The 27374-nt window shown below is 29.5% G+C and overlaps 1 protein-coding gene across 2 annotated transcripts in view; it reads left to right on the forward strand.

The window, feature by feature from the left end:
• Nucleotides 1-27374, forward strand: part of LOC132921563 (neurotrimin-like) — an 85963-nt gene that overhangs the window by 49135 nt on the left and 9454 nt on the right. The window contains exons 4-9 of one of the 2 annotated variants that reach the window (XM_060984643.1): nt 786-944; nt 2010-2138; nt 12453-12746; nt 19369-19443; nt 20684-20764; nt 21696-21773. In XM_060984643.1, coding sequence (XP_060840626.1) covers nt 786-944; nt 2010-2138; nt 12453-12746; nt 19369-19443; nt 20684-20764; nt 21696-21773 — 816 coding nt within the window. The remainder of the gene's footprint in view (nt 1-785; nt 945-2009; nt 2139-12452; nt 12747-19368; nt 19444-20683; nt 20765-21695; nt 21774-27374) is intronic. The other variant, XM_060984644.1, reaches the window with a different exon arrangement.

Consider the following 27374-nt stretch of genomic DNA (forward strand, 5'->3'; position numbering starts at 1 on the left):
TATGGATCATGTCATACATAAGAATTACATTAATAAGTATTGTTTCGTATTTTTAAACAAAGATTAAAAACTAGGATAAGGTGAAATATGAACAAAGAACAGTTAGTTGACTGAATATTGCTTCATATTCATAGGTATAAAAATATCAAATATTAATGTACAAAAAATAATTTTAGGTGAGACTCAAACCATTCAAATTCAAATGTATATTTACGCTAATTTTTACTCAGTTATATACGTATATTATAGGCATATAATAACTGTCATGATAATAGTTAACGGTAATGATACCGATAATCGCGTTTAACTTTCATTGTGTGGACTCTGCTTAAGAAGTAATTGTAAAATCAGTTATTAGATTTATTGTTCATATTATCTTAAATATAATTTTATTATACTATATTATATAGACATAGAGCATATAGTTGTATTAAATTCGTATATTGCCACTGCGTGTATATACAATTATAATTTATAAAGGAATAATTACACTTTTGTTTTTTTTATAAATAATATGAACAATAATATTGTAATATTTTCAAGCTATTTCTAAAAATACATTGTTTAATAACTTTAAAAAAAAAGTTTTTAGAGAAACCCCAAATATCCCAATTGTATTCGCCGCCGTTTTATACCTACCAGTAATAATAATTATTATTATTACCTATCGTAACGTTACTATATTGGTATTTTTTTGTAAAACAAAAAAATTGTTGATAAAATTATAATTTAGCACATGGTTGTTTACAATATTTTAATAATTGTGTTATTATTTTTATTAATAGTACCACCATCGATTTCCGACTCGCTGAGTAGTTCAGACGCAATAGTTCGAGAAGGAGCAAACGTGTCGTTGACGTGTCACGTAGATGGTTATCCGAAACCAGATATCAAATGGAAACGCGACGACGGTTTGCAAATCAACATCAACAAAACCTTGAACGGTAAGGATTCTTATAAAATGTCCACACTGGCCATCTGCAGATTTAATCTTAGAACTATTGAATTTACATTCGCTCACTATACGAACAAAATGTTATTACGTTTACCTGTACAGCATAAAATATGTATAAAAAAACTACAGAATGTCTATTCTTAAACATACTATTATATATACATTCGACAATGGCACTACTAGTCACTGTGGGGGTATAGTCCCATCGGCGGCGGTCAAAAGTTTTAGGCGCACGTCTTCATCCGCGTTCATCCCCCCTCACCCCACCACATCACCCCGCTCATCGTCACCCACGAGCTCACAATACCTACGGAAACAAATGGAAATATTAAACGTTAACAACAATAATTATCGCTCTCCTGCAGGTTGTATTATGTATATATATATATATATATATATATATACGTATAATAATAATAATGTTTTTGCGGGGAGGGCTGCCGATCGGGACTACAAGGCGGAATATTTGCAGTCTTATTCGCTTCCCGGGCCCCATTTAATTGGAACAACAATAATAACACGCGGACGGATCCGGGGTGGTGTGGTAGGACATTTTAATAGCGACAATCCTTATTGGTAGCAATGAATCATTGACAGTGTATATATACAGCGGTCCTGTTGTACACAAAGGAATCCGAAAACTTTTCAAACGCGCGGGCCGGCAAAAGTTCGGCTCACGCGTAAACCCACCGCCGCCGTCGCCATCACCTCTATACCTATACACCTATATATCCATCCTGCGACATTTATATATAAGTAATAGTACTCGCGCGTGTACAAGATTTGTCGCGACAACGTTATCTATAAATAATATACACAGTTTAACTCCACACACACACACACACACACACACACACACACACACACACACACACAATCCCCTATCGGTCGACTCGCCCGCGTTTTTGCTATAACTGCCTCGTCCGCGAAATAAGTTTTGCAGTACGATAATTATTATTATTATTGGTTGCTTTATTACGCCGAGACCGCGGTTTTGTTTTCATTTGTTTATCGGTCGTCGTATTTATTATAAAATGTGTTTTATGTATTTAAGTGAGCGAATGGGAGGAACCCACTTTGGAACTGCATCGGATCAGTCGACTAGACATGGGCGCCTACCTATGCATCGCCACAAATTCTGTGCCTCCGTCGGTCAGCAAACGGATAAAAGTCAGCGTGGACTGTGAGTATATGCATATATTATAATATACCAGTTAATATACTATTATAATAATATAATTACACTGTTATCGTGATATCTGTACTCCATCATCATCGTCGTAACAACGAATTATATATTATTGTAACGTAGGTATTAGGTGTAAACCATCGTCAATACTTAAACTCGTATGAAAATATTTGAATACCTGCCTGAACTGCATGTATTTACTATATATTATAACTACGTATCCTATGTGTAATACATGATATTATAAGAAAGTTATGAGAACGTTATTTAGATCGCGTTTATAGTATTTATGGAAGTCATGATATGTTTTTATATTATGTAATATTATATACTATACACAGTATGTACGTTTTATACGGTTTATTCCAAGTAATAAGAATTATGAAAATTAAAACTATTGCGTTTGAATACAACGATATTATAATACTTAATTACTTTAAGGTTCGTTTAGCATCATAATTTAGCCGTTGGCTTTCCAGTATATTGAAAAAATCCGTTGTTTAAGTTTTTCACGGTCGTAAACTTTCAACGGGCGGTCGTGATAAAACATTTCACATCTTCACCATGATTGTGCGAATTCCTGCTCGAAACTTTTTTATAGGAAATGTTTTCACTCGATTCACTGGTTTTTGTAGAGTCCAATCGTGATTTTTTTTTTTTAATGCTTGATAAAAATGTTATAGACACTATAGTTACTTTTAAAAGAGATCGTCGCATAGATATATAAATAGATAGTATCAATTAAATCATCTTATATTAAAATTAACATTTTCTTCTATTTGCGGTAAACATTTACTTTTTACATTTATTGTTTCGAGTACACGTGTGAGTATATTTTATGTAACTTATTGTATTCGTATAGTAATTTGTTATTTATTTATTTATTCAAAATATTTTAAAATAAAAAAAGCTGTAAAATATTTTATTGAAATAAACAATACTTATGAGTCATAAGTTATGACCAAGGCTGTGAATTTAATGTATTTGCATGGTTTTTTTTTGTTACACAGTATAATAAAATGAATTCGGTCAAAATTTGTTTTGACTTATTGATAGTTCGAATACCAAATCTTATTTTGCATATTTTTGCATATTTCATGAGTTACGGCATATAAATGCATGTTTTAATGATTTATTTTAGTCAGGTATTTAACGTATATTATTGAATATTGTACTATTGAGGTCGAGATTAAATTAATTTACTGATATTAAATCGTACATAACGGATAGCAAAAATCGTTAGACAATCGTTTTTAGTTTGGTGTGATCCATTGACCAACGTGTGCGTCGTGCCTGTGTTCGAGTATTCTTATTAGCGTTGATTTCTTTTTTTAATTGTAAAAAATTATAATGAAAAAATAAGAATAAAACTATAGAAATTACATTTTAATAGTCTTTTGCATATTTTTGAAAAATACCAAAGTAAATTGTTTTATATAATATAATTGACATTAATCATAAATATTTTGATATTTTATATTAATAATTTCACATCCAAACAAAAATACCTTAAGAAAATCATTTCACAAAACTTCAAAGTTGATAAGTTAGTAATAAATAATATTTGAAAAACTCGGTGAAGTGTGTATAATGAATCAATTGGTTTTCGGAAAATTGTATCAGTCATGAATATAATATTATAGTATTGTAATCACTTTTAAATTTACATTCAGAATTAAATAGAAGAACTCGTGAAAACAGCTTATACCTATGAGTTATTATTTGTATTTCATACTAAATATCACGTGACTGTCGACGTATCGATCGAGTGTGGTATCATAATATATATGTGGTATACCACCTACAGACACCCAAGTAATATTTCGAATATATATTCTAAATCTGCAATACAACAAATCAATATATATATTTAATTATATACATGGTGTTTTATTTCGAGATAAAAGGAAAACCAGATCGGATGTCTTAAGCGAGTACACTCTCTTCCGAAATCTAATTTAATTGCAGCAAATGTTCTACATTGTGTTGTACGAGATATTTTTTTTTTGGTTTTGAAGGCGATTGTTGCTCATAACTAAACGTAGGTAATAATATATACGACATCCGTATACAGCGCGAGACACGCTGCGCGCACGATTAATTATCATCATTATATTATTATTATTATTAAATTATTACTGTTTACTAACCCAACGCGTATATCGTCGGTGGCACGGGATATTATTAGTCATAGGCCTTGTAACGACGACATTGTGTTCTTTACACTGCGCGATTTTGTATGCGCTCCCCTTCGCGTATAATATAATGTTTGCACACGTCGCGGCCGGGGTTGTTTAAATTCGGGTTTTCGGCGTTTTTTTCATATTATTTTAAACAAAGTTTTAATCGCCCGTCTGGAACAAAACGTTTTAAAACGCACACGCCCACGGCCGAAAACCGCACGATTAATAAAACGAACGATCACTCACGAGTCGTGATTGATATTTTATCGTGCTTACTCCGCAGCGTCTTATCATTATACGCGCGTAGGCTGCAGTTGGAATACACACGCAATTCCTATTACACGTCTTTAATTGATTGTGTAGGTCGTACGGGACAAACGAAAAAAAAACGACAAACTCACGGTACAACGACAATACGTACTGAATTATGCACGACATACACGCGCGTATTACTTTGCGATGTTATTAAAAAATCTGTTTCATTTTCAATACGCCCGTTTAACCTCTCGCGATAAAATATTAACGACGTTATTCGTGATGTTTTTCGATTATTATTCAATGATGTTTGGTTAACGTAAAATAATTAATTACAAAAAAAAAAAGGAAAAAGGAAAAAAAAGAGATGGCGTATTTGCGAATTTCGTGTGTGTACCACACCACCGACCACCTTTTTTCACACACACACACACACACACACACACACAACACCACTTCGTCGACGTCCGAGCGATTGACGTGCGTTCGCCGTGTAATTGTATTTTGTTCCATTAGCCTGGTGTGGATTAGCCGCAAAATGTCCACCGCACATGAATAATTCCGTCAACCACCGTTTACTCTGAATGTTAATTTTGCTGTAACAATAATAAACACACACACACACACACTACACCGTATGAAAAAGAATATTGTAGAAAAAAAATTGACCAAAGCCTCTTTTCTCCAATATCGGCATCCGACGCAATTTTTCCCGGTATATACCTATTTGGTATTATTTTTTCCGTTCCCGTTATTTTGTATACAGTATACATATAATATATATTTTACGATGTTATTTGATCTAAAATTCTCAGTATTTCATTAAAATGTTAATGCGCTTCCATTATTTATAAATTACTGCGTGAAAGACCTCGCCAGAAGTATAAAAATAACATTAAACATAATAATGCCATTTGTTTATTTTTTATTTACTTATCGTATCAGAGTAGTTGTTCCGACCATATTATTAATTGTATTATCATACCTTTTTCTGTCCATTTTACATTATCAATGTTTTTTCGGGAGTCCAACGAACGATAGGTACTCTGTTTAATACTTAATAATAAATTAACATGCAATGAAATACAATTTATTATATGTATTGTGTATAATAACCATTAATTATTTTAATAATTATTGTGTCTTCGTTTATATTTGATAATAATAATTATACGCTGTCGATCAGTAATTAAAACGTTCGTTTATTACAATCATGACATATTGAAATGGCATACTCACTCGTTGTACATCGGGGTGTCGTCATAATAAATATATGTATATATTATATAATAATAATAATAATAATAAATTATTATTTTGATGTACAATTAATATCATACATACACTTATTGGCTATATTGTATTATAAATAAGTACGTCGTGTACCTACATTATATTATGCGATATTATGTAAATTCTGTTTGTATTTTCTAATGAACTTGTTTCAACATTTCAAACTGGAACTCGATCATACTCAACATTCAACAGGTTTCAAAACGCACTCTGGTATGTTGATGATGCATATTATAATATGATCACTTATAGGTACACACGATTGTAATTTTACAACGCTGATAAAAAATAAATAAATTTGTAAAAAAAAAAATTACTACCCTTATCGATATTGTTTAAGAAATGATTCAAAATCATTCGAATACGACGTCGACGGATGACACGTATCAAATAATAAAACTAATAATAATAATACGGACGGTGGGCGTTGCATTATTACTATATTGTAAGGAAAAAACGAAACGAAAAAAACGAGGTTATTAAAGCGATCTTTACTTTTTACTTCCGTTTCAGTGAACTGTTGGGGTGACGGACGACGGTCCCCGACAGACATACAATTTATTATACGCGCGAATATATAGCGCGGTTGTCGATCGTGACGGAATTTAGCTTTAGGGGTATAATATAGTTGCACTGGGAAACGGCGGCGAGATCGCGGCGCCGGGAATATAATAATAATATATCAGTATTCGTCGAATGTCATCCACGCGCAAACGACCGACGACCGACAGACCGACCTCACAGGTACCAGAAACGGTATTATAATAATATGTATATATTATAGAGCTGTCGCGTCGTGAGGGGATGCTGCTGCTGCTGCTGCCACTGATGCTTCGGCAGCGGGCGCGTGCGGAACACTGAAAGACAATAGCGTCCATTAATAATCATTAAAAGGCGTTAGCGCTCGGTTCGCGTATAATATAATATTTATAATAGGAATCATAATAATAATAGTAATAATAGTAATAATAATACTACACGAGCTCGCGCGAGTGTTATATAATAATATAATATAATATTATAAAAGACGCGACGTTATATGAATATCTTTGGGATCGTCAGGTATTACCGGCGCGGCGGCGTCACGTAAAACTGCGACCCGTCGACAACAAAGGGATAATTAATCATCGGTTAAATAGCTGGTCGTCAACCACGGTCGACCCCATCCCAGAGATTGTACTTTTTTTTTTACATTTTTTATTACTATTATTTTTTGTATACATACATATTATTATACACGATATACATTTTATATAATATATATATATATATATATACATTATACACCAAAACGGCCCTCCGATGATGCCATTTAGTCATTCCTCCCTCGGCCATTGTCTCCTTATTGTTGTGAAAAAAATAATTATCACGGCCATTACAGTGCAATTGTTTTGATAACGGAAAAATGTAAAAAATATAATAGTAATATTTTATTAAATGCCTCGAGTCGCGGTGGACGGATGACTTTCGAACGTTCGGTGAACATTTTTCACAACGTATACGAATATAAAACGCGCGAGACCCGCTCATACGTCACGAGAGCTGTCGGGTTTATATATATTACGTTTAGGGAATGTTTAGGATCGCCGCGTGACATTAAAGAAAATGTATATTATGTAAGTTATATACATATATATATATATATTGTGTCATGAAATATTATGTTCTAGAAGCTAAATTAAATTTTAACCGCAGTTTTCTTGATTATTATTACCATCACATTTAATGTCACTTTAATTTTAAACGATATAAACGCTGCCAATTTTACGGAAATTATAAAAAATATATTAGGTGATATACTGATATTGTATTAAATCAATATAGTATCAATGGATTGTATGTGCATAATAATAAGTATATTATTATACATTGTCTTATTATTTGTAAATATATTCGTATAAAATATAAATAATATTTTATTAATACAGTACTACAGTATAAAGTATTTAACGGTTTCACTACATCCTCATCACTGCAGTGTATTTAAACACAAACCGCGAAATATTATCCTCAAATACATTTTGCTCAAGTACCTACTTTTCAAAATGTTTATTTTTTTTTTAGAACATAATAACTTTTTATTATATTAACAACATTTTTCATTAAAAATAATATCGTATTTAGGTTACTTGAAAACTAATCAATATTGATTTTAACAAATCAAACAATAAATATAAAGTATATTTATTATTGATTTGTTTGGATTTATTAAATGCAAATAATATCATAAACTGCTTTTTGGGATATTTTCGATTATTAGATTTTCAGTCATTATGGGGAGTAATAAAAATTGTTTGGACAGTTTACGAACTATACACAAACTTCAACATGGTTGTTTGTAATGTGATAACATGATATACGTCCATGAAACGTAACTTATAACAGCAAACTATAAGTTTATACATGATTAAACTTAATTACTTTGTGGAAACTTGGATCGGTCAAATCGATCAGTATCTAAAACGAAAGAGTCCATAATAATTATTCCGGTCGTGTACATAGAGTATACATTGCATATCATACTTCATACGCCGCGAATATAATTAATATATAATATTACACTGCACTGTACAATATGAAATTGAATGCGTAATAAAAGCACCGTGTACTGATTCATAAAGCGCTTATGCACCTACTCGGAAGTTCAATAATTTTTGGACAGAGTTACGACGACTAAATAACCTTTTAATGCAGAACGCGCGTTTAAAAATCATCAAAGGAGTCATTATAATGGATACTTGCACGGACGAGTGCATAAAATATTGTGCGTGTGAGCGCAATAGATATACTATTTATATTAAAAAATGATAAATTTTTATGTTATTATTATCAGCGCGGCGAATTAAAATATACCGAGCGCTATTGCCCACGCGCGCATCATATAGCGCAATGTACATATAACGGTCTAACACAGCGATGGGATATAAAAATAAAAACAGATGTTCCGAGAGAGTTATAATATAATGGTATATTGCTTTAATAGTGTATAATATGTAAATAGTCGCGTCGGATAAACATAGTGTAACATATTAATTTAATACCTTTACGTCTATGTATACACAGCAAAACGAAAAAAAAAACACGCCCGGCGCCGTCGCTCCGAGAGCTCGCGGAACAGATCAGCCGGATCCGTTTACACGGATAGGTAATTTCGTTCCGAATGGTTCGTTAACCGTAATACGCTTTTAAAAACTTGTTTCTTATCTCCTAATTGGTCTGGTTGGCAATCGTCCGCGAAACGGATGTTTTTGAGAAACTAGTCAAAGTTTTCGTGCTTCGACACGCCGCCAGGAAATTAGATAACATCAATAGTTTTAATTAACTGGTATATGTAATACGCCTTATTATTATATACAAAGATATTAAATCGTTTTTTTTTGTCTTGGTCTAGTCCGGCGCGCTTGAAAGTTTTAATCGCATTTTTCATGAATCGGATGAAAATTGAACATTTTGTAATTTTAGAACTCTCGTTTTGATTTAGATTCATTTTATATAAATATTTATGTGTCAATGGCTTATACAGTTGATGTATATACCTATAATAAATTAAAACCGTACAATGTACATAATGAAATTCTGTCCACTGATATTATCGTCATTCGGTAAATTTGTGTTCAGACGTTTTTAATAAGTATATGTATATGTTTTCTTTTGTTTTAATATAATTTATCATCGACCTTTTGTCTAAAGCTCTGTCGCTGAGAATATGATATTTTTGTTTTGTACATTATATTTATGTATATGCACTGCAATATCAGAATTAATTTTTCTCTCTGTGTTTAAGCTTGCTTCTATATATCTAATCAAATAAGAATAACTTAAGAGTAACTTAGTACCTAACTTATTTATCTTAACTTTAATCTATAATTGAACAGAAAATACAATTAAAACTAATTCTATAAATATTTTCTTTGTTGTGGACTACATAAAAACGTTATAGTTATAGTAACGCTACAGTTTACTTGTCGACAGTTAATAGTTATGTATGTGAATATTCTATAATTTCTATTGGATGATAAAATAAAAAAAAAATAAAATAGGAAGGTCTAAAAAATAATTTCAATTTTTAAGTTTGTTTACCTTGATAAATATATTGTTTTTTCCTTGTAAAATATCTCAGTTAACCTAAAAAGAAAATTGAAAAACAGTTGCAACACGATTTGATCATTTAAATATACAATACTAATAAAAAAAAGTGTTATATAATATTATCTATACGTATCTAACTATTGTATTACTAAAAAATGTATATAAAAAAAAAAATATTCCATTGTAACCTTTCGATATTTTATTAAAAATCGTGAATTTGGTTTTAGTAGCAGTTTAAATCAATGTATAATATAAAATCTCACTAATTTTATGTCATTCATTATAGACACATTAAATGCACATTTCTATCGCAAGTAAAACATGTAAATAAGTTGTTTTACTGAATTGAGTTTAAATGTTTTTACATAAATTGCACATATAGTAAGATATTATAAGATATTAGATTATACGTAAGTTATTTATGTCATTTAGTTTATTAAAATTATAATAAATGCTAATTTCAATTGGTTATTAAAAAATATTAAGTGATTATAATCAATAATACAATTAAACAAATATTTTTATTTTAGAATTTTGACGACGCATTGTACTGAATTTTAAAACATATTATAATAACTGTATAATAGGTATTGATCATATTGATTGTAATTTATTTACCCTCGTCATTATTTAAATAATTAAATTTGATAAATTACATCATATTTTCGATCGGTTATGATTTATATACACCCTCCATAGTTTATGGTTGACAAGTTGTATTATATTTTTGTTTTGAATGTATTTTGGATAAGACTTTTCAAGCAACATATTTATTTAATGGTGAATAGTTTTTCTTACTTTTTTAAAATCGTTACTGTTGCAGTTATTCATTTTACTTTTTAGATTTACTGGATAGGATACTCAATGAATATCAAATAGCTAGTTTTATCTATGTGCCATTGAGTTGTGATAAAATTATGCGAACATTTAACTGCAAGACGTTTTGTTATCGCGTTTCGCACACGAGACGCATCAACTATATAATATTCGTTTCAAATTAGTTTAGGATATTTTAATATGCTATAATAATTCTAGTAAACTGCAGTATTATAACGGTATATAACGTCATATTTATGTGCGCAGCCTGGTTTAAACCTATATTATACAGATGCATATATTATTATAGTATGGGTTGTTTAATATTATGTAGACAACAACTATGCATTATGTTCTAAGAAAAAGTGCCCGCCGTACTATCTTACAATATTCGCAGTTGATTAAAAATGTTATTAAAAATATTTGAGAAACAAAACAAAAATAACAATTTCATATAATCACCTATAGAATGTGAAAGTGTATTGATTGTTGATATTTTATATACAAATATTATAATAATACCATAATAGTCTGTGTACAGAATGTAACGAAAATACTTAACTGACAAATGTAATCAATTAACTTAATTATAATACATTTTTGCTTGTAAATATTAATTTTTTTCTTGTATCATTTATAATTGACAATATAACCATATAATATCTTTATTTAAAGAAAGATAAAACAAAAGTTCTTACATAGTTAGTTAATTACATCTGTATATTCTTTATGATACATTATGTATACTATGCAATTAATTGTTATGATAATGTAAACTCGTGGAATATTTATTTTATAACATAAACGATAAATTTTAATCGTGAATGCAATACTTACTTCGTTATAAAATTTAACTTAGTTTGGTTTCTATCGTCTATTTTACGACGGAGAAATTCAAAAGTTAGATTAAAAATTGTAATACTTCATTCTTTATTATTTGTAGGTCAATAACCTATATGTTATGTAAGTATATAATATATATATGGCCATATGGGTGACAATATTGTTGAGCTGTTGAGTTACATTGTGTTCGTTATTGTTAACCGATTTTCGGGTAAGCTCGACAGCATGTTTCCCAGCATTAACGTCATTGTTTTCCTTCTTTGACCGACGACCGTAACATACACGTTTTTCATTCACATTTTTTTTTTTTTTTTTAAAGTTAAAGTTTGCGTTTTATCGTAATAAATTAACTTGTTCGTTTTTTTCAATAAACAATAAAAATCATAAATACAACGTTGTAAAACTCTTACTGATCCAAAAAAAAAAAAAAAAATTATAAAGACTTTTTTTGTAACAATTTATAATATTATTAATCATCAACTTTTACACGTCATTGTGATTTCGTATATTATTTTGTTTTCGCAAATCATAAATTCCAACCCCTCCCCTAAATAATAAAAATACGCCTCCACAGTTATCACACCTATAAGTACTATAATACAAATAAATGCTTCCGCACTATTCACGGACGTCGTTTATCCGTAATATATTTTGTCCATTTTTCAAAATAAGACATATATTTCCTAGCCAAAAATTAACTACCTGTAAAATATAGTTGTAGTCGTATAGACTTACAGGTTTTTGTCTCGTTCGGCACGACGACGGTGTATATATCGCACAATATTTTAGCTGCAATGTAATGTTATATACGATTTGTGTTTCACGACAGTCCCGCCGATGCTGTGGATACCACATCAGCTGGTCGGCGTGCCGCTGGGCTACAACGTGACGCTGGAGTGTTACACCGAGGCGCACCCCACGTCGTTGCACTACTGGACCCGGGACAGCGGGCAGATGTTGCACGACAGCAGCAAGTACAAGGCGATGTCCATACAGGGTGTGCCGTCGTACAAAGTGCAAATGAAGCTGACCATCGTGGACGTGTCGCACACCGACTACGGCGTGTACAAGTGCGTGGCGAAAAACTCGCGCGGCGAGACCGACGGCACGATTCGGCTGTACAGTGAGTGGTCGCACTTGATTAATACGCACACCGCGTACTTTATGTTCGTATTATGCGTGAATAGATCAACACGAAAAAAAAAGTTTTCCTCCGCTAACCTCCCCGCCGCCGCCCTATTATAGTCGTCAAGCTCGATGTGTCGTTATGAACACTGCGGGGAGATTCACCGAACACCCACGTTTTTACACTTAATAATCCGTTATTAATTATTCTAATATTATGATTTTGGAATTTTTAAATACTAATACCTACACGAAGACCGTATTTTCAAATTCTTGAGATATGTTATACTACTTCGAAATATCTCGTCGCCGTAACTTCGGTTTTTGACAGAATGAAAACTCACCTAATTTATTAAAAATTATTTAATGCCATATATATATTTTTTAAATGTTTACACACATGCTAACAATTTGAACAATTAGATTTTCAGATATAAAAATTTTTATACTAAGAATGCTATAGTCTTCAAACATTTCCTTAAAACACTATAAAGTATTTGCATATTATAATAAATAACGGCTTTACTAATTAATAAACAAATCATAAATATTGATGGATTATTATTAATTACTAAAATTTTCAAATCACCATATAGACCTTATATCTTCCAAACCCATTATTATGGACATAATATCCTTAGTATACTAAAATAAATTAACTCAAACACTTTATGTTCAAATTTTGATTTTGATACGTTAACATTTTCAGAAAAATTATTCGCTAAATAACTTATAGTAGAAAAGAATGGTTCTCATTTAAAAACGGAAGTTTGTGTCTGTATCTACTCGGGTTACTCCTTAAGGAGGTAGCTTAAAAAATATCGACAATTTTAAGATACGGGTTTTAAGTGTACAAGTATTTAAAAATTTTGAAAATTAGATTTCGTGTAACTATAGTTATAATAATGATGTATTCATTATTTTATATAATATAAGGGGTGAGCATGATTGGTGAATTATCCTGTATTACTACTGCATATATAAAGTAATAAGGTGCTTGTAAGATGTGTATAGTGTTATTGCACAATATGTTATGTGGATACTAACGTGAATCGGACAATCTTTCCAAAAATATCCTCATAAACAATATTAATTGCATGGGCTTGTTGGACGATTATTTTTAAAATCTATCTTTGTTGTTCATTGTTATAGGAACATTACGAATATAAATGGTCAATGTCGAATTATATATATTTAAAAATATAATAAAATGTACCGCTCGAACTCGTAATTTTTTTTCTCAATATTTTTGTGTTAAACCTTTCGACGATATTCGAAAATGGTCCAATAAACCCATTTCACCTCTTCCAATAAAACAATCACGTCCGATGGTATGTTTTCATTTCTTATATTGATATTTTTTTACCACAGTGTTAATATTCTCATTGCAGGACAATAATGTAAAAACCAATTACAATTATAACTAGCACTATTACTTCTCAATATATTTTGGATCTTAAAGACCCTCCAAAAATATTTCTATTCATAAAAAAGAAAACTTATAAGTTTGGTTTAAAAGAAAACAATTTCACTAACCATTATTATTATATTCTGTTCCAAAATACCTCTTGATTTTTTTAAATACGTCTCTATATATTTGTATATTGTATAACACATTGTGCAACGACCGCTTTTACTACCCCTGCACCAATACTATACCAGTTTCAGTAGCTTAGCGTATTTATTGCACTTGTTTTTCTATTATAGTCTAGATCTATAAGAACAAAACAAATTAAAAAACCATGTATTATTCCACTTCAGAACATATGCAATTTAGTATGATTGAATTTCGAAAATATAAAATAATTTGAAAAATGTCGACGTTTAAATATAGTAATAAATATACGTTAAATGTTGTTCATATTTCGTGTAAACAGATTTTTATAATACATAATAAAATTGGTCGCACCAACAAGAGTATCCAACACTGACATTAAAAAAAATATAATTTAGTTAATATATTATATACACAGATAAATACAGTACTTATATACATTAGAGATCCATGAGTGGTTAGTGGTCCGTGTTTCCGTTCAATATAGTCGCGTTACATGTATCATTGCCCTTCATTCGTGCGACGTCTGTTTCCAAAAATTAAACCGTATTCCTGAATTCCTACGTTGATTTAATTTCGTATATTTTTTTATCTTCAGGGTTATGACAGTTACAAATTAATAAAGAAAATGCGAAATAATTTCTTCATTGCTTCCATTTCAGTTTCACGCGCTAGTGTATTATACTGTTCTGCGTATACGATTTATAATTACTTTAGAATTCTCCGGATTTCATCTTTGTTTCGTTTGTTTCCGGTATTCGGGTTTTTAACCGTCATCTGTTTTATTTCTAAATCCTCCGTATTATTTTTTTTAAAAAAAATTCCAAGATCATAACTTGGGGTTAGAATTACTTTGTGATTCAAAGAATATAAAGTAAACATTTTCAGCAGGAATTAACGTACCGAATACTGAAATATTTCCCGAGAAACTTACGGTGTGCGGATTGAAAACGAAAATCATTCCGAATAATTTCTTTTGTGATTTGTGTGTAAAAACCATAGATGGTACATTTACGAGTATAATATTTTTAAAAGTGGTATAATGTTTCAATCAATTTTCAACTTTTTTTTTTACATAATAAATATTTTATGATATTACACTTTAATTAAAAAAATGTATTCTCCTTCATATTTTAACGCGTGAAAACTAAATATTTTAGTATTAAAAACAAAACACAAATGTCATCCACCGTTATGTTACATTATATAAGTTATTTTCCAATGTAGAAACCTTCTTTTAAGTATGTTTCACATTATAGTTTAAACCAAACACTTTATCATCACATAATTATTTTTAGTTTATGAAAATTCTTCGACACCACAGCTAGTAAAGGATTTCATCTGAGTACTTAATATGAATGGGGTCGGGTGTATGAATAGATGTCAAGTGTTCTTAGTTTGTAATTCACTACTCCTTGTCCATTAATGCTGTTTAACGTGTGCCTCGATTTACGCTTATATATATAGAAAATACAAATTGATGATTTTTCTAGCATAAAATCTATTCCAATTTGCATGGAAAGTTTTTTCTTCTCAATATATTCGCTTGCATTTAATTCACTTTGATTTTGAATATCGTAAGAGTTACATTTTAGTTGTATTCAACTAATAATAATCGTGTAGTAAACACTGCTATCTCTATGATGCAATTTAAATTAATTAAATGCAATTTTAAAATATCTGTTAGCATTTATTAGATATATTTCTTCGAGAAATATTGCTTTTAAACTGATGTATAAATTATAAGTTAATCAATTTGAATGATAATTTTAATTAAGGCATTTTTTTTTCATCAAAATTACATACAAAAAAGTCATCTTAACAGTTGTATTTATAACTATAATATTATTAATTATAATGCTATAATATTAAAAAGATATTTCGATAACGTTCAGCTTTCATATGTACAAAAATTCAGAACTGGATCTAGGGGGACCGGAGCACTTGCACCGAAAATCATGGTCTGTAAGGGGCGCTAAATTACCAAATAACAGTGGAATAATATAGGGGGCTGAATTATGAGAGGGCGCTAATTTTATACTTTTTCCCGGGTAAAAAATATGCTAGTTCAGGCATTGTGCATATTATGTCTGGTACGATCCGTCTGTATAGGTGAATTACACTCGAGAATTTCAACGAAATTATTATGAATACAATATGACCACAAATCGATATTGCTTCAGATATCGGGCGGTGTGTAACGGACACTTCCCGTGTTAATAATTAATTTCGTTGTACACCGCACGTCCGTTGTCACACATCGAATCGCAATCGAATCGTTTCCCGCAATTGCTGCAGACCAATGTAATAAGGATATGCCTATACTACACATTAATAATACAATAAAGCCTATATATGTATACATGTATACAAAACCGATCGCCGCGATCCGGAACAGACCGACGACCACACAAACCGCGATGACACGTACGTCTTTCGCGATCGAAATCACCGGAATTCCGCGTTGCGGTGCTATCATATCAGTTCGCCTACAATATGTGGACGTGTAATTATACACAATATGTGCGCGCGTGTATAAGTATATGTCGTATAACCGATGCGGTCGTGTTCGCGCTTTATATAATATCCACTCGCCCTGGCAGCGGGCAAAGGGTTTTAAATAATTACTCTCGGAGAAAATGAATATTATCCGAGAGCGCGTAGCGGTGGCACCGCTCGGTCCCGTGCTATCGTGCGTGTGCTTCGTACATTTGACGTATTTTAAAACCACCGGTCTAGTCTCGGTATAGTGGTACCTCTATATACGTGTATTATAACATATATATATATATATACGCAGTTACATGCATATACATGTATATCTACCGTGACTGTATATATATATATATATATATATAATATATTTATATTATGCATATCGTCGTGGAAAACGCGGTGGTCTTCGGATATACGCCTGCGGTCCGAATTGTAATTAACATATGATGCCCGCGGGCTGTACATGTGGCTGACCGCCGGTTGATATCCATCCAAAAACGGATGTTAAAATAATTAGTTTCCACGACCACCGGTAATGAGCAATTTCGCAAAAGGACTGCTGTCCTCCGGGCTCATCGGTCGCGACCGCGTTGTAAGGCTACCGACGGTAATAGTTTCGACAAGAAATCGTGTTACGCCGGTAAACGAGCCCCGCACAAACCGTATACGCACTATACATATTATTGTCCTACCGCAAACCCGCCTCCGTCTCGTTTAACCGTAAACTTTCCAACACGCGAAATGATGTAGCGGGCGACGGGATGGCAGTAGACACTTATACAACGCCGGCCGTTTGAAAATAATTTTACCAACCGTTTGATGACGATGGTCGGAGTATAGTCCACAAAAATCAGAAGTGCTTTCATAAGGAAAAAACAATCGAATTTTTGGTGACTGTCATTTTCAGACACACACTTTCGTATATGGGACAAAAGAGCTAAAAAACATAGAAATATAATGTCTTCTCAATCAGTGATTGTATGTGATAGTATTTAATAAGCGTACCAAACTTTAAAACCAAATAATATATTTAAATATCTCGCAAATCTCAGAATAAATATTTAGGATTTTTAGATTAGGTTATATATTTAGGAAAAAAATATCTAATGCGTAACATAAGAAGACGAGGACCAATATACTGATGGTGATATCCGTTTATTGATATAATAATACTATATCGACTGTTTCTACTGAAATTAATAAAAGTTATATGTCCAAAACCGCTAAAAAGTTTGAAAACCAGTGATTTTATTTTAATGCTGAATAATAATGCTTTGAGATTTGTACGAGTAAATAATAAACCGAAAATACCGTTCAATAAATATACAATGGTAATTTTCGATAATGACAATAATTAAATTATTTGTATGACTATTTTTACGAAAATAATATATCTATACTTACCAACTAATTAAATAATAAATAGTTTCACTTAATTATAATACTTTACCGCTCAATAAAAACAACATATGGAATTGTTACACAAAATAAACGACAGAATATGGAATTATAAAAATGTTTTTTTTTTTTTAAAAAAAAGGCTATTTTATTTATGGCATAAACAAGCTATGTGTGAATCTGGGAACTGCCGTAAAAGAATCTATGTTCTAGGTGAGAGACAGATGAATAAGGTTCATGGGGTATTGAACCTCATATTATGCTTATTATTTACACTTCCGTGAACGCGTTTGTTACTATATCTATTGAGTAGGACGTTTATTGCAAAATAAAAATATCCGTGCAACAATCAAACGTTACAATCATATTATTATATCTGAGAAAAAGAATAAAATTATTTATTGTGGAGTATGGGACATTATAATTCGATGTATTTACGATAAAATAATAAATTAATTTGATTGCATAAGGCTTTATTACTATGTTTTTCGGTTTTAAATTATTTTATACTGTTTTTGTGTTTGCAAACGTTGCGATAAATAAAATATTACAACTTTCAAAACTTTCTACGTTAAGAAGGTCAGAGGGTGCCACGAGAACACAGTTGAACGATAATAAAACATGTTTCAGATTTATATTTAATAATTTGAAAACGCACTTACTTTCAAAATCAAATGTTTGTTTGCTAATGTAGTTTAATATAAAAAAAAATCAATTAAATTTTTTAATATTTGCATGGAATATAACTGTATGTAGTATATTTTGTATGCGAAATTTTCATCATATTTTCATGAATACAAAAATAGATAATATTTTGTATCTTAAAATTGATAATTGTATTTGCTTTCGTAATAATATAAAGCGTAATAATGCGTAAGTATATAGTACAACCCGCTTTTTTCGTGGTAGATTCCATTAAGTAATTACTCCGAAAAAAAAAATATCTCATCCATAAATTGTAATGTACTGCGACACATCGTCTTTAACCACATATAACTTCTATGTACATAAACTTTGACATAGACTGAACGCATGTTTCGTTTAGATATTATCGTAACATACTATAATTATATTACAATGTGCATGGAAATAATAATAAAACAAACATTAAACGTTTCTAGCACTGTTATTCTTGTCTAACACTATATATTCTTGTCTATCTGTTGCAAAGCTTCACACCCACCCACTCTGGCACCAGAACTTCAGAGCACGGAGAATCCCTCCCCTTCTGGCATCCCAGCTTTAGGTAAGACGGATAATATCGTTTTACCCGCTTACAATATTATACGATATTAGATGACATATAATAAATAACATAAATGTATTATAATGTATATTGTTATATAAACTAATAACTTTGACATATGAATTACCTATTTGAGTAATAAAGAAGTAAAAAAAAAAAAATCTAATACATATTTTATTCGACTAAAAATCGATATTTTAATTAAAATATAATTTAATTAAAAATAAACTTATTCAGTACCTATCATACTATATCTTAATACAACGAACTCTTTATCGTTTTTACTATTAAATTAAATTCCAGCAATGTGATTTGGTTGAAAAATGTCTTCATTTTTTCGATATGAGAAAATTATTATTAATAATATAGAAGCTGCATATTTTATTGTGAAACATTTAAAAAATTTAAATTAAATCATTGAGACTTTTTATATTTCAACCCTCTGTATTTTACCGACATACTTACGTTGTTTATTTTTCATTCCAGCTGATGAATACCTTAACAAGGGAAATCACTGTTAAATTTCAAATTACATATAATACAATAATAATTTAAAATTAAACAAATACAAGTACATAATTAGTTTACAAAAGTATAGAGTAGATGTAATAGTTTAAGTAATTTAAAATTGTAAAATGTGGATATAAATTTTATTAAGTTGGAAAACTATATAAATAATTTGAGTTTAATAAATATATATAGAATTATATTTACGTGTTGTTTACAATACCTTAAAATATATTTATATAATATTAAGTTTTCCGAGGCATATTTTTAAAAAATATTCTGTACATTTATTAATAATAAAGGCTTCTAGTTATCAGTTGAACATGCTATTTTTATATTTAAAAATTTGAAATAAATATTTTTTTTATTTTATGAATAATATTACTTTTTAAACTTTCTAAAAAGATTAAAAACTTTCATCAGTTAATCACTTGTAAGTACATATTTAATTTCTAATCAAAACAACTTTTCGATTAATTTAAATGTCAAAAAAAAATGAAAATGTATGCCGTTATTCAACAGGTTTCAATCGAGTGCAGGTAAAAAATAAAAATATAAGGGTTAAAAAAAATGTAATACACCACATCCCTCACCTATGAAGTCAAATGGTAGTCGTTTTCGATGTCTTAATCCACTTATTTTTTTTTTTATCTTGTGCTTTTTTTATTTTTACCAATTTTGCCTCAATAACGTTTTGATATCAATGTTGGTTGTGTGTTTTTGAATGTTTCAGGTCCACAATGGACGACCGATGGGAGTAACGATTTAGAAAACGGTACGTCGAACAACACGAACGGAAAAGGAAGGAAAAAAGGTAATAATAAATGAAAGGACTCGGAAGAGCTTTAGCGGCCGCGAGGGGTGGGAATTCGAGGTGTATGTATAAATATACACACACACACATACATATAATATACATATTATATATATACGCGGGACAACGCTTGTGGTGTATAGACATACTATCGGCGGCGGTCGCACAGTTATATCGGCCGACGACGGTTCGCTCGCGGTACACACTCTCGTGCTTACATAGATATATATGTATATATATATATATATACACACGGCGATATTATATTATTATAATATATACGAGCAATATAAATATAATATATATATGTGTATATATGTGTGTTACGAGGGACGCACGCCGACAGATGTTGCGTTCATTATAATAGCGGAGCGGGAGAGAAGGAGAACAACCCTTCGGGTAAACCTTCGACATTCGATTATGGAAACACAACCCCTCCAACTAACCTCCCCTATATACGTGTGTATATACACATACATATACATACCTTCTTCCCTCTCGCCACCGCCGCCCGCTCGTGTCCGCGGCCGTCTTCTTGCCCTCGCGCCCTCGAGGGACCGATCGTGAAGTTTTCAGCCGTGTCTGTGTTGGCGGCGGATCGACATCATAGCGCGCCCGCCGAACCACGTGCGTTTAAACGCTTGCTTTTATTGACCGCGGACCGCGGGAAAATAATATATGAAATCGCTCGCTTTGAATCGGCCGTGAAACTCGTCCGATGGGAAAAATTGAACGCCCCGGCACCACCATAGAATAATATGAGGTGCTAGGTATAATAACATATTATTATATTATAGTCAGTCCCGACGGGACAGTCGTGTTAACGAAACGACGGCGTTTTCGCATATAACAATATCTATTCATATATACATTATGTACGGATGAATGTACCTGAATGTCCCGGTAATGTGTGTTTTATTTGTTTTCGCAGACGATGATTCCATTTTGAACGAGATCACTCGGTCTGGGCAGACGTACAACAAACCCAACAGGCCAGGCATTATCAAAAGTAAGTCGTTTTCTTGAATATTATTATAACACACACACCGTCTGTCTTATAATTTGTGATAACGCGATAATTAATAATTATACATTGATGGAAACAGGTAAGCACCGATAACTGCCGATACACGCTAGTCGCATTTTCGTGATCAAATGAGGGAGCTTACAACCACGTAACGATTACCAAACTCCTCCTCTTCCCTATAGGTTTTTATTTGACGAGTATAATTGTTTTGTAAATACCATGAACGGAATGTTGTTGTTTTAAAATTGGATCTATTTTTACCTTTTACTGGAGTCAATTGTTTTCAATAATTTATCTATTTGAAATAAAATTTTTATGAAAAAATATTTTTGGGGTATGGCTCGGGCCGTTTCAAAAAAATGTTATTGTGTTAAAGGAATTCAATAAATATAAAAATATTTTTATGAATTCATATCTTAGATTTTGAACGTAGCGATGAATGTATTGATTTTACAATGATGGGGTTTTTTTTTTGTGTGTGAATACACGCTAAATAGTAAGCAAAATGCTTTGATTTTAAACATTGAGGATTGTTTTAGATAGAAATTTGAACTAGTTTGTAATTGAAAGGGTAAAATTAAAAATTCCTAGAATTTATCAAAATACGATATTACATATTTAAACGATGATATAATAATATTTTGATTGATTTTCTCCGCTTAAAGTCATTTATCGTGCGTAATGATATATCATTGAATTCAAATAAATTTACCACATTAATTTCAGTGACCCACTCCACACCAACCGTACAACACATTAGAATAAACTTGTCCGCCTTTTTTTTATTTTTACATTGGTGAAAACAATTTATGTTTGGTTATTACTAACTTTAATTTATATGGTTTTATTTTATTGTTCATTATGGTAATATATTGTTGATTGACAATAGATAATATTCAAAGTAAATGAAAGATAACTTTATAAAACATTGATTTTTAGTCGTTTAAACGTAAGCCTTGATAAGAAATTAAAACTACCGTTTATATTAAAACGACGTCATACTATACCAACGTATTATATTATTTATAAAATATTAAAATATAAATAATATACCATCCTATATTTAATCATTCTATGAAAATATGCAAAGTCTTCGGTAAAAGGATAATTGTATCTTTGAGACGACACATCCCAAATTTCAGCGGATAATTGTATTATTTTCCACGTTTTCTCATTGTACCCAAATTACGACAATGTTCATAATATGTATTAATATGCAAAGTCGAAATGTAATTAATGTTTTTTGCCTTTTGTTCGTATTGTGCAATGATAAAAATTCATGATTTACCCTGCGAGTTCGCTATATGTCTTTACAATATGCTATTATGTATATGAGTCTGTGAGTGAGTATCATACGACTATACAATAAATATATTTCGTTATGCCTATAATAATATGAAATACCTAATAATAATAATACTTTTCAACAACAATTATTTTAAACTTAAAAATTATTCAAGTTTTCTTCATGCTTAACGTTACGGTATACCTATATACAGCTGATAAATATTCTGTTTTTAAATTGTAACAAAATTAAAATACTTTAAATATCAAATTCAAATATATCAATAATAGTTTATATTCAAAAAATAAAAAAATAATTAAATAACTACAGGTGTTTAGTAGTGCTTGGATGTTTAAATCGTTGTACTCTATGTATGCTAATAAGTTTACATTTCATGATTTGATTGAATGGACAAAAAATATTTTAATTAATTAAAATTTGAAGTAAACTTTTACTAATCCAAACACATAATTTTATTCTGTATATATTTTTAGGTTTTATTTTTATTTTTTTGTATTAGAGTTAAAAATTATATAATTGTTTAAATAAAGGCTTATTGATAAATAAAATATCATATATATCAATAAATGTGTTTGATGATTCAACTCTAATCAAAGTCTTTGATTTTGAATTGTATTGCTTAAAAAATTTTTTTCCTTAATAATAATATATACTATTAAAATAGGTTTTTTAATTTAAATATATTAATTATATTATTATAGTAATTTGAATTCAAATATATTAATTAAAAAAAATTAAGGGCATATTTCTCAGCATATATATCAGTGTTTTTAAGCACATAAATGTATGAATATTTTGGTAATTTTTAGTGCATTAACTCCTGGGGCCTAGTTATACACTTAATACACCTTTATAAATTAAAATACAAAATAATTTATATTGTTTCATGTCATTTTTTACCCAAAACTGTTATGCATTATATATCACAAATCACTCGTATTGTTATGAGGTAATGAATTAATAAATACCACTGTGGCCCTCGTGGGACAAGATAATAAAATAAAAATGTGAAATTGTAAAATAATATAATTAAGGATCATTTATTATAATTATTACAACAAAATACATTAACAACATAAATTTAATTCATAAGATTGTCACTATTTAATTTATGAACGATAATATAAAAAACCGAGGAAGTCACTCTGCTCTGTAGCAGATGTCGTGTGTTCACCACCATTAGGTATATTACTGTGGTGAATGTTATATATTTCAATTCAATATTTCGATTATAAATCGTTGTATATACGAAAAACGGTTCTTAGCGGAACGATAGTATGTCAGCTTTTATATCGGAATATATTTTATAATAAATTTCTATTTCTATTAGAAATTTATTTTTCTATAAGTAATACCGCTTTGTGAGTGCCATAAATTTATGGTATTAAAGTTAGTTTAAATATTTTGAAAATGTTATTGCCTTTCGTATATAACAATATTACATAGTGACGAAAGGTATCATGACGGTAAAAACAATATAGGTACGCATTGTTTTGCTCAGAATCAAGAAAAATATTAAATAGTGATGATAATATGAAAACAATCCATAATATTGAAAATTAATGTATTACTACTGGTTACAAATATTTTTATATATAAATACTCACAAATTTTGGTTTATACTAAAAAAAACAAAAATAATCAATTTTGAAATAATAATTTGCTTAATAGCTGCTAAAATGTCTTCTCGGGATAATTTGTGGAAAATTATTTGAGTAGATTAGGGTTTCCGGGAGATTGATGATTCCCCCGTCTTTCAAGATTTAACCGAAAACCCACAGATAATAGTATTTTGATTTCTGTCAACTACGCAAACCACCCAGCTTGCTAGGTGACATATTACATCTATAAACCACTCGGAATCTCGGAATAATAATAGTGTGGCTTTAGCCCGACCAAATTACTTAATATACGCATTTTAAAATCAAATGTTAAAGACTTTCAATAGGTATGTTTATTACATTTTTTTAGCGCGAGAAACTTAATAACTAACTTATATTATATTAACGAATATAATAGGCTAAATTAATTTTTTAAGCCATAAATCTCAGGTACATTTCTCCAGTATCATAAATTCTGAATTTTGGTACGAACATTTCACAAGATTATAAAACCACCATTTTGTAATAAAATATAAAAACAATAATTTTTTGTAACTTACAAGAACATTCAGAATTCCAACACTTAATTTCGGGTACTGATGTGCCAGTTCCTAATACTGTTTGAAATAATTCTTATGAATTCAAATATTTTCAAAATGTTGTAACCAAATGTGACAGAAATTCGAGATTCTTAACATAACTCATATCCCGTAAAAAACATTGTAAGTTCACTAGTAATGCCACGTTACATTTTTTTTTTTAATTTTTAAATTTATATTTACAAATTACAATCTGTTAAATAAAACATTAAGAAATTTTAAAACGATAGAAAAAGGAAAGATCAAATACATTTCTTACGGAGAAAGTAGTTTATTAACGGCACCTCAGAATTGAACTAATATTTTGTATTTATTTTTTATTATGAAATTGTTATTTAATTTTAATTTAAAATATCTCTCTAGGGCTTAAGCCATGGCCAGTGCGAATTAGACAATGTTCAAAATATTTTTATATTTTACTAAATATAATGATATTTTTAAAATATTTAGATACATATTAAGCAATTGTCTATTTATACTATAAACATATTCACACCGTTCTTATACAGTAAGTTCTTATTTATTTTTATTTAATGTTTATTATTATTTTTTTGTGGTGCAAAGTTATTAAATAAATCTTCAATAGTTTCTCAATATTCAGGTTATGGAGAACTTTAACAAGTGATGTCATTTATAGGTTTCTTCTGTAATTCCTTCCAATATCTTATATATATAATAAATACCTATATTAGCTGTTTCTCGTAATATTTAAATTTATTTTAAGGATTTTATTTTAAGAATTAAAAAAATTAGTTAGCTAACTTAATTAATAGAACTAAAAGTCAGTTAACTATACATAACAAAGTATTAATTAATTGTAAAATTTAAATCAATATTGTGTTATGCTATTGGACTTCATATTTTTATATTTATTATTTATAATAATATATAATAGATTATATTACTATTAAGTATGTGGTATCAAAAAAATATATTACGGTAAAAATTGAAACAGTTTGTAATACTGAAACTTGAAAGTTATTTTATATCAAAGAAAAAAGGACGTATCTAAATTTTAAGAATTCGTGCGTTTATAAACGTTTTTAATTCAATAAAATGACCTTCCTAGTAACTTTAATATGTTTTTGAATATTGTATTACCTTTTTTAATATTGCATACATAACATATTTTAGTTTAAAATACTATGTAGTAATATACAACGATTAGGGTTATTTAATTTGTTTATAAAAATAACAATTTACTTCTCAGAAAAATAAAAAATAATTAATTAAATAAACTACATGTTTATAATATTATAAGTAGATCATTATGCTTCGAAATTTACCTAATTTACAGTTATAAGCAGTTTGGTATTATTTAATATTATAAGGAAATCCGTAGCGATCCAATAACATGGTTACACAAATCTTAGGTATAATATCATTAGACTGTATTTTATTAAGAAGAATTTTTTTTTATTCTTCAAGCAGTTTTAAAAATCAAAACGATAATTGTAAAAAAAAAAATGTAGTTTCTGTTCTTATATCGCTTTATACCAAAATCACTTTTTTTAATTCATAAATTAATAATAGTATTTAGAAACATTAAATCGTACTAATTTTAATATTTTATGAACCATTCCGATCATATTATTATAAATGTATACGTGCATGGTATAATTTTTAATTATTAAGACTGTATTAGGTTATATTATATTATTTGGAAATGTAAAAAAATGATTATTACATTACAAATACTTATAGGTAGTTGTTCTGTATAAATTCAAGTGAAGATTATTTAATACCTATATTGTACCTAAAAAAACTGACTCACCGTAATAATATTTCATGTCGCAATTTTTATTATTATTTAAAATAATATGTTTAAAGCTAAATATTCTTACTTCAATTTGTACTATAATGTAAATTAATATTATACTTAAAATAAAATGTATTATTTATATTGATAGTTTTTTCTTAGATAAATATTAAATATATGTATATTTAAACATATACTGATTACTAAAATCTACATACACATTGTTAAATGTAAATTTTACAACGCAATATAAATTATGCACCTATATAATTATATAAAAAGAATTTATTACATTATTTTTTTATTCAAATCAAATCA

The sequence above is a fragment of the Rhopalosiphum padi genome, chromosome 2, assembly GCF_020882245.1.
Source record: "Rhopalosiphum padi isolate XX-2018 chromosome 2, ASM2088224v1, whole genome shotgun sequence".
NCBI lineage: Eukaryota > Metazoa > Arthropoda > Insecta > Hemiptera > Aphididae > Rhopalosiphum > Rhopalosiphum padi.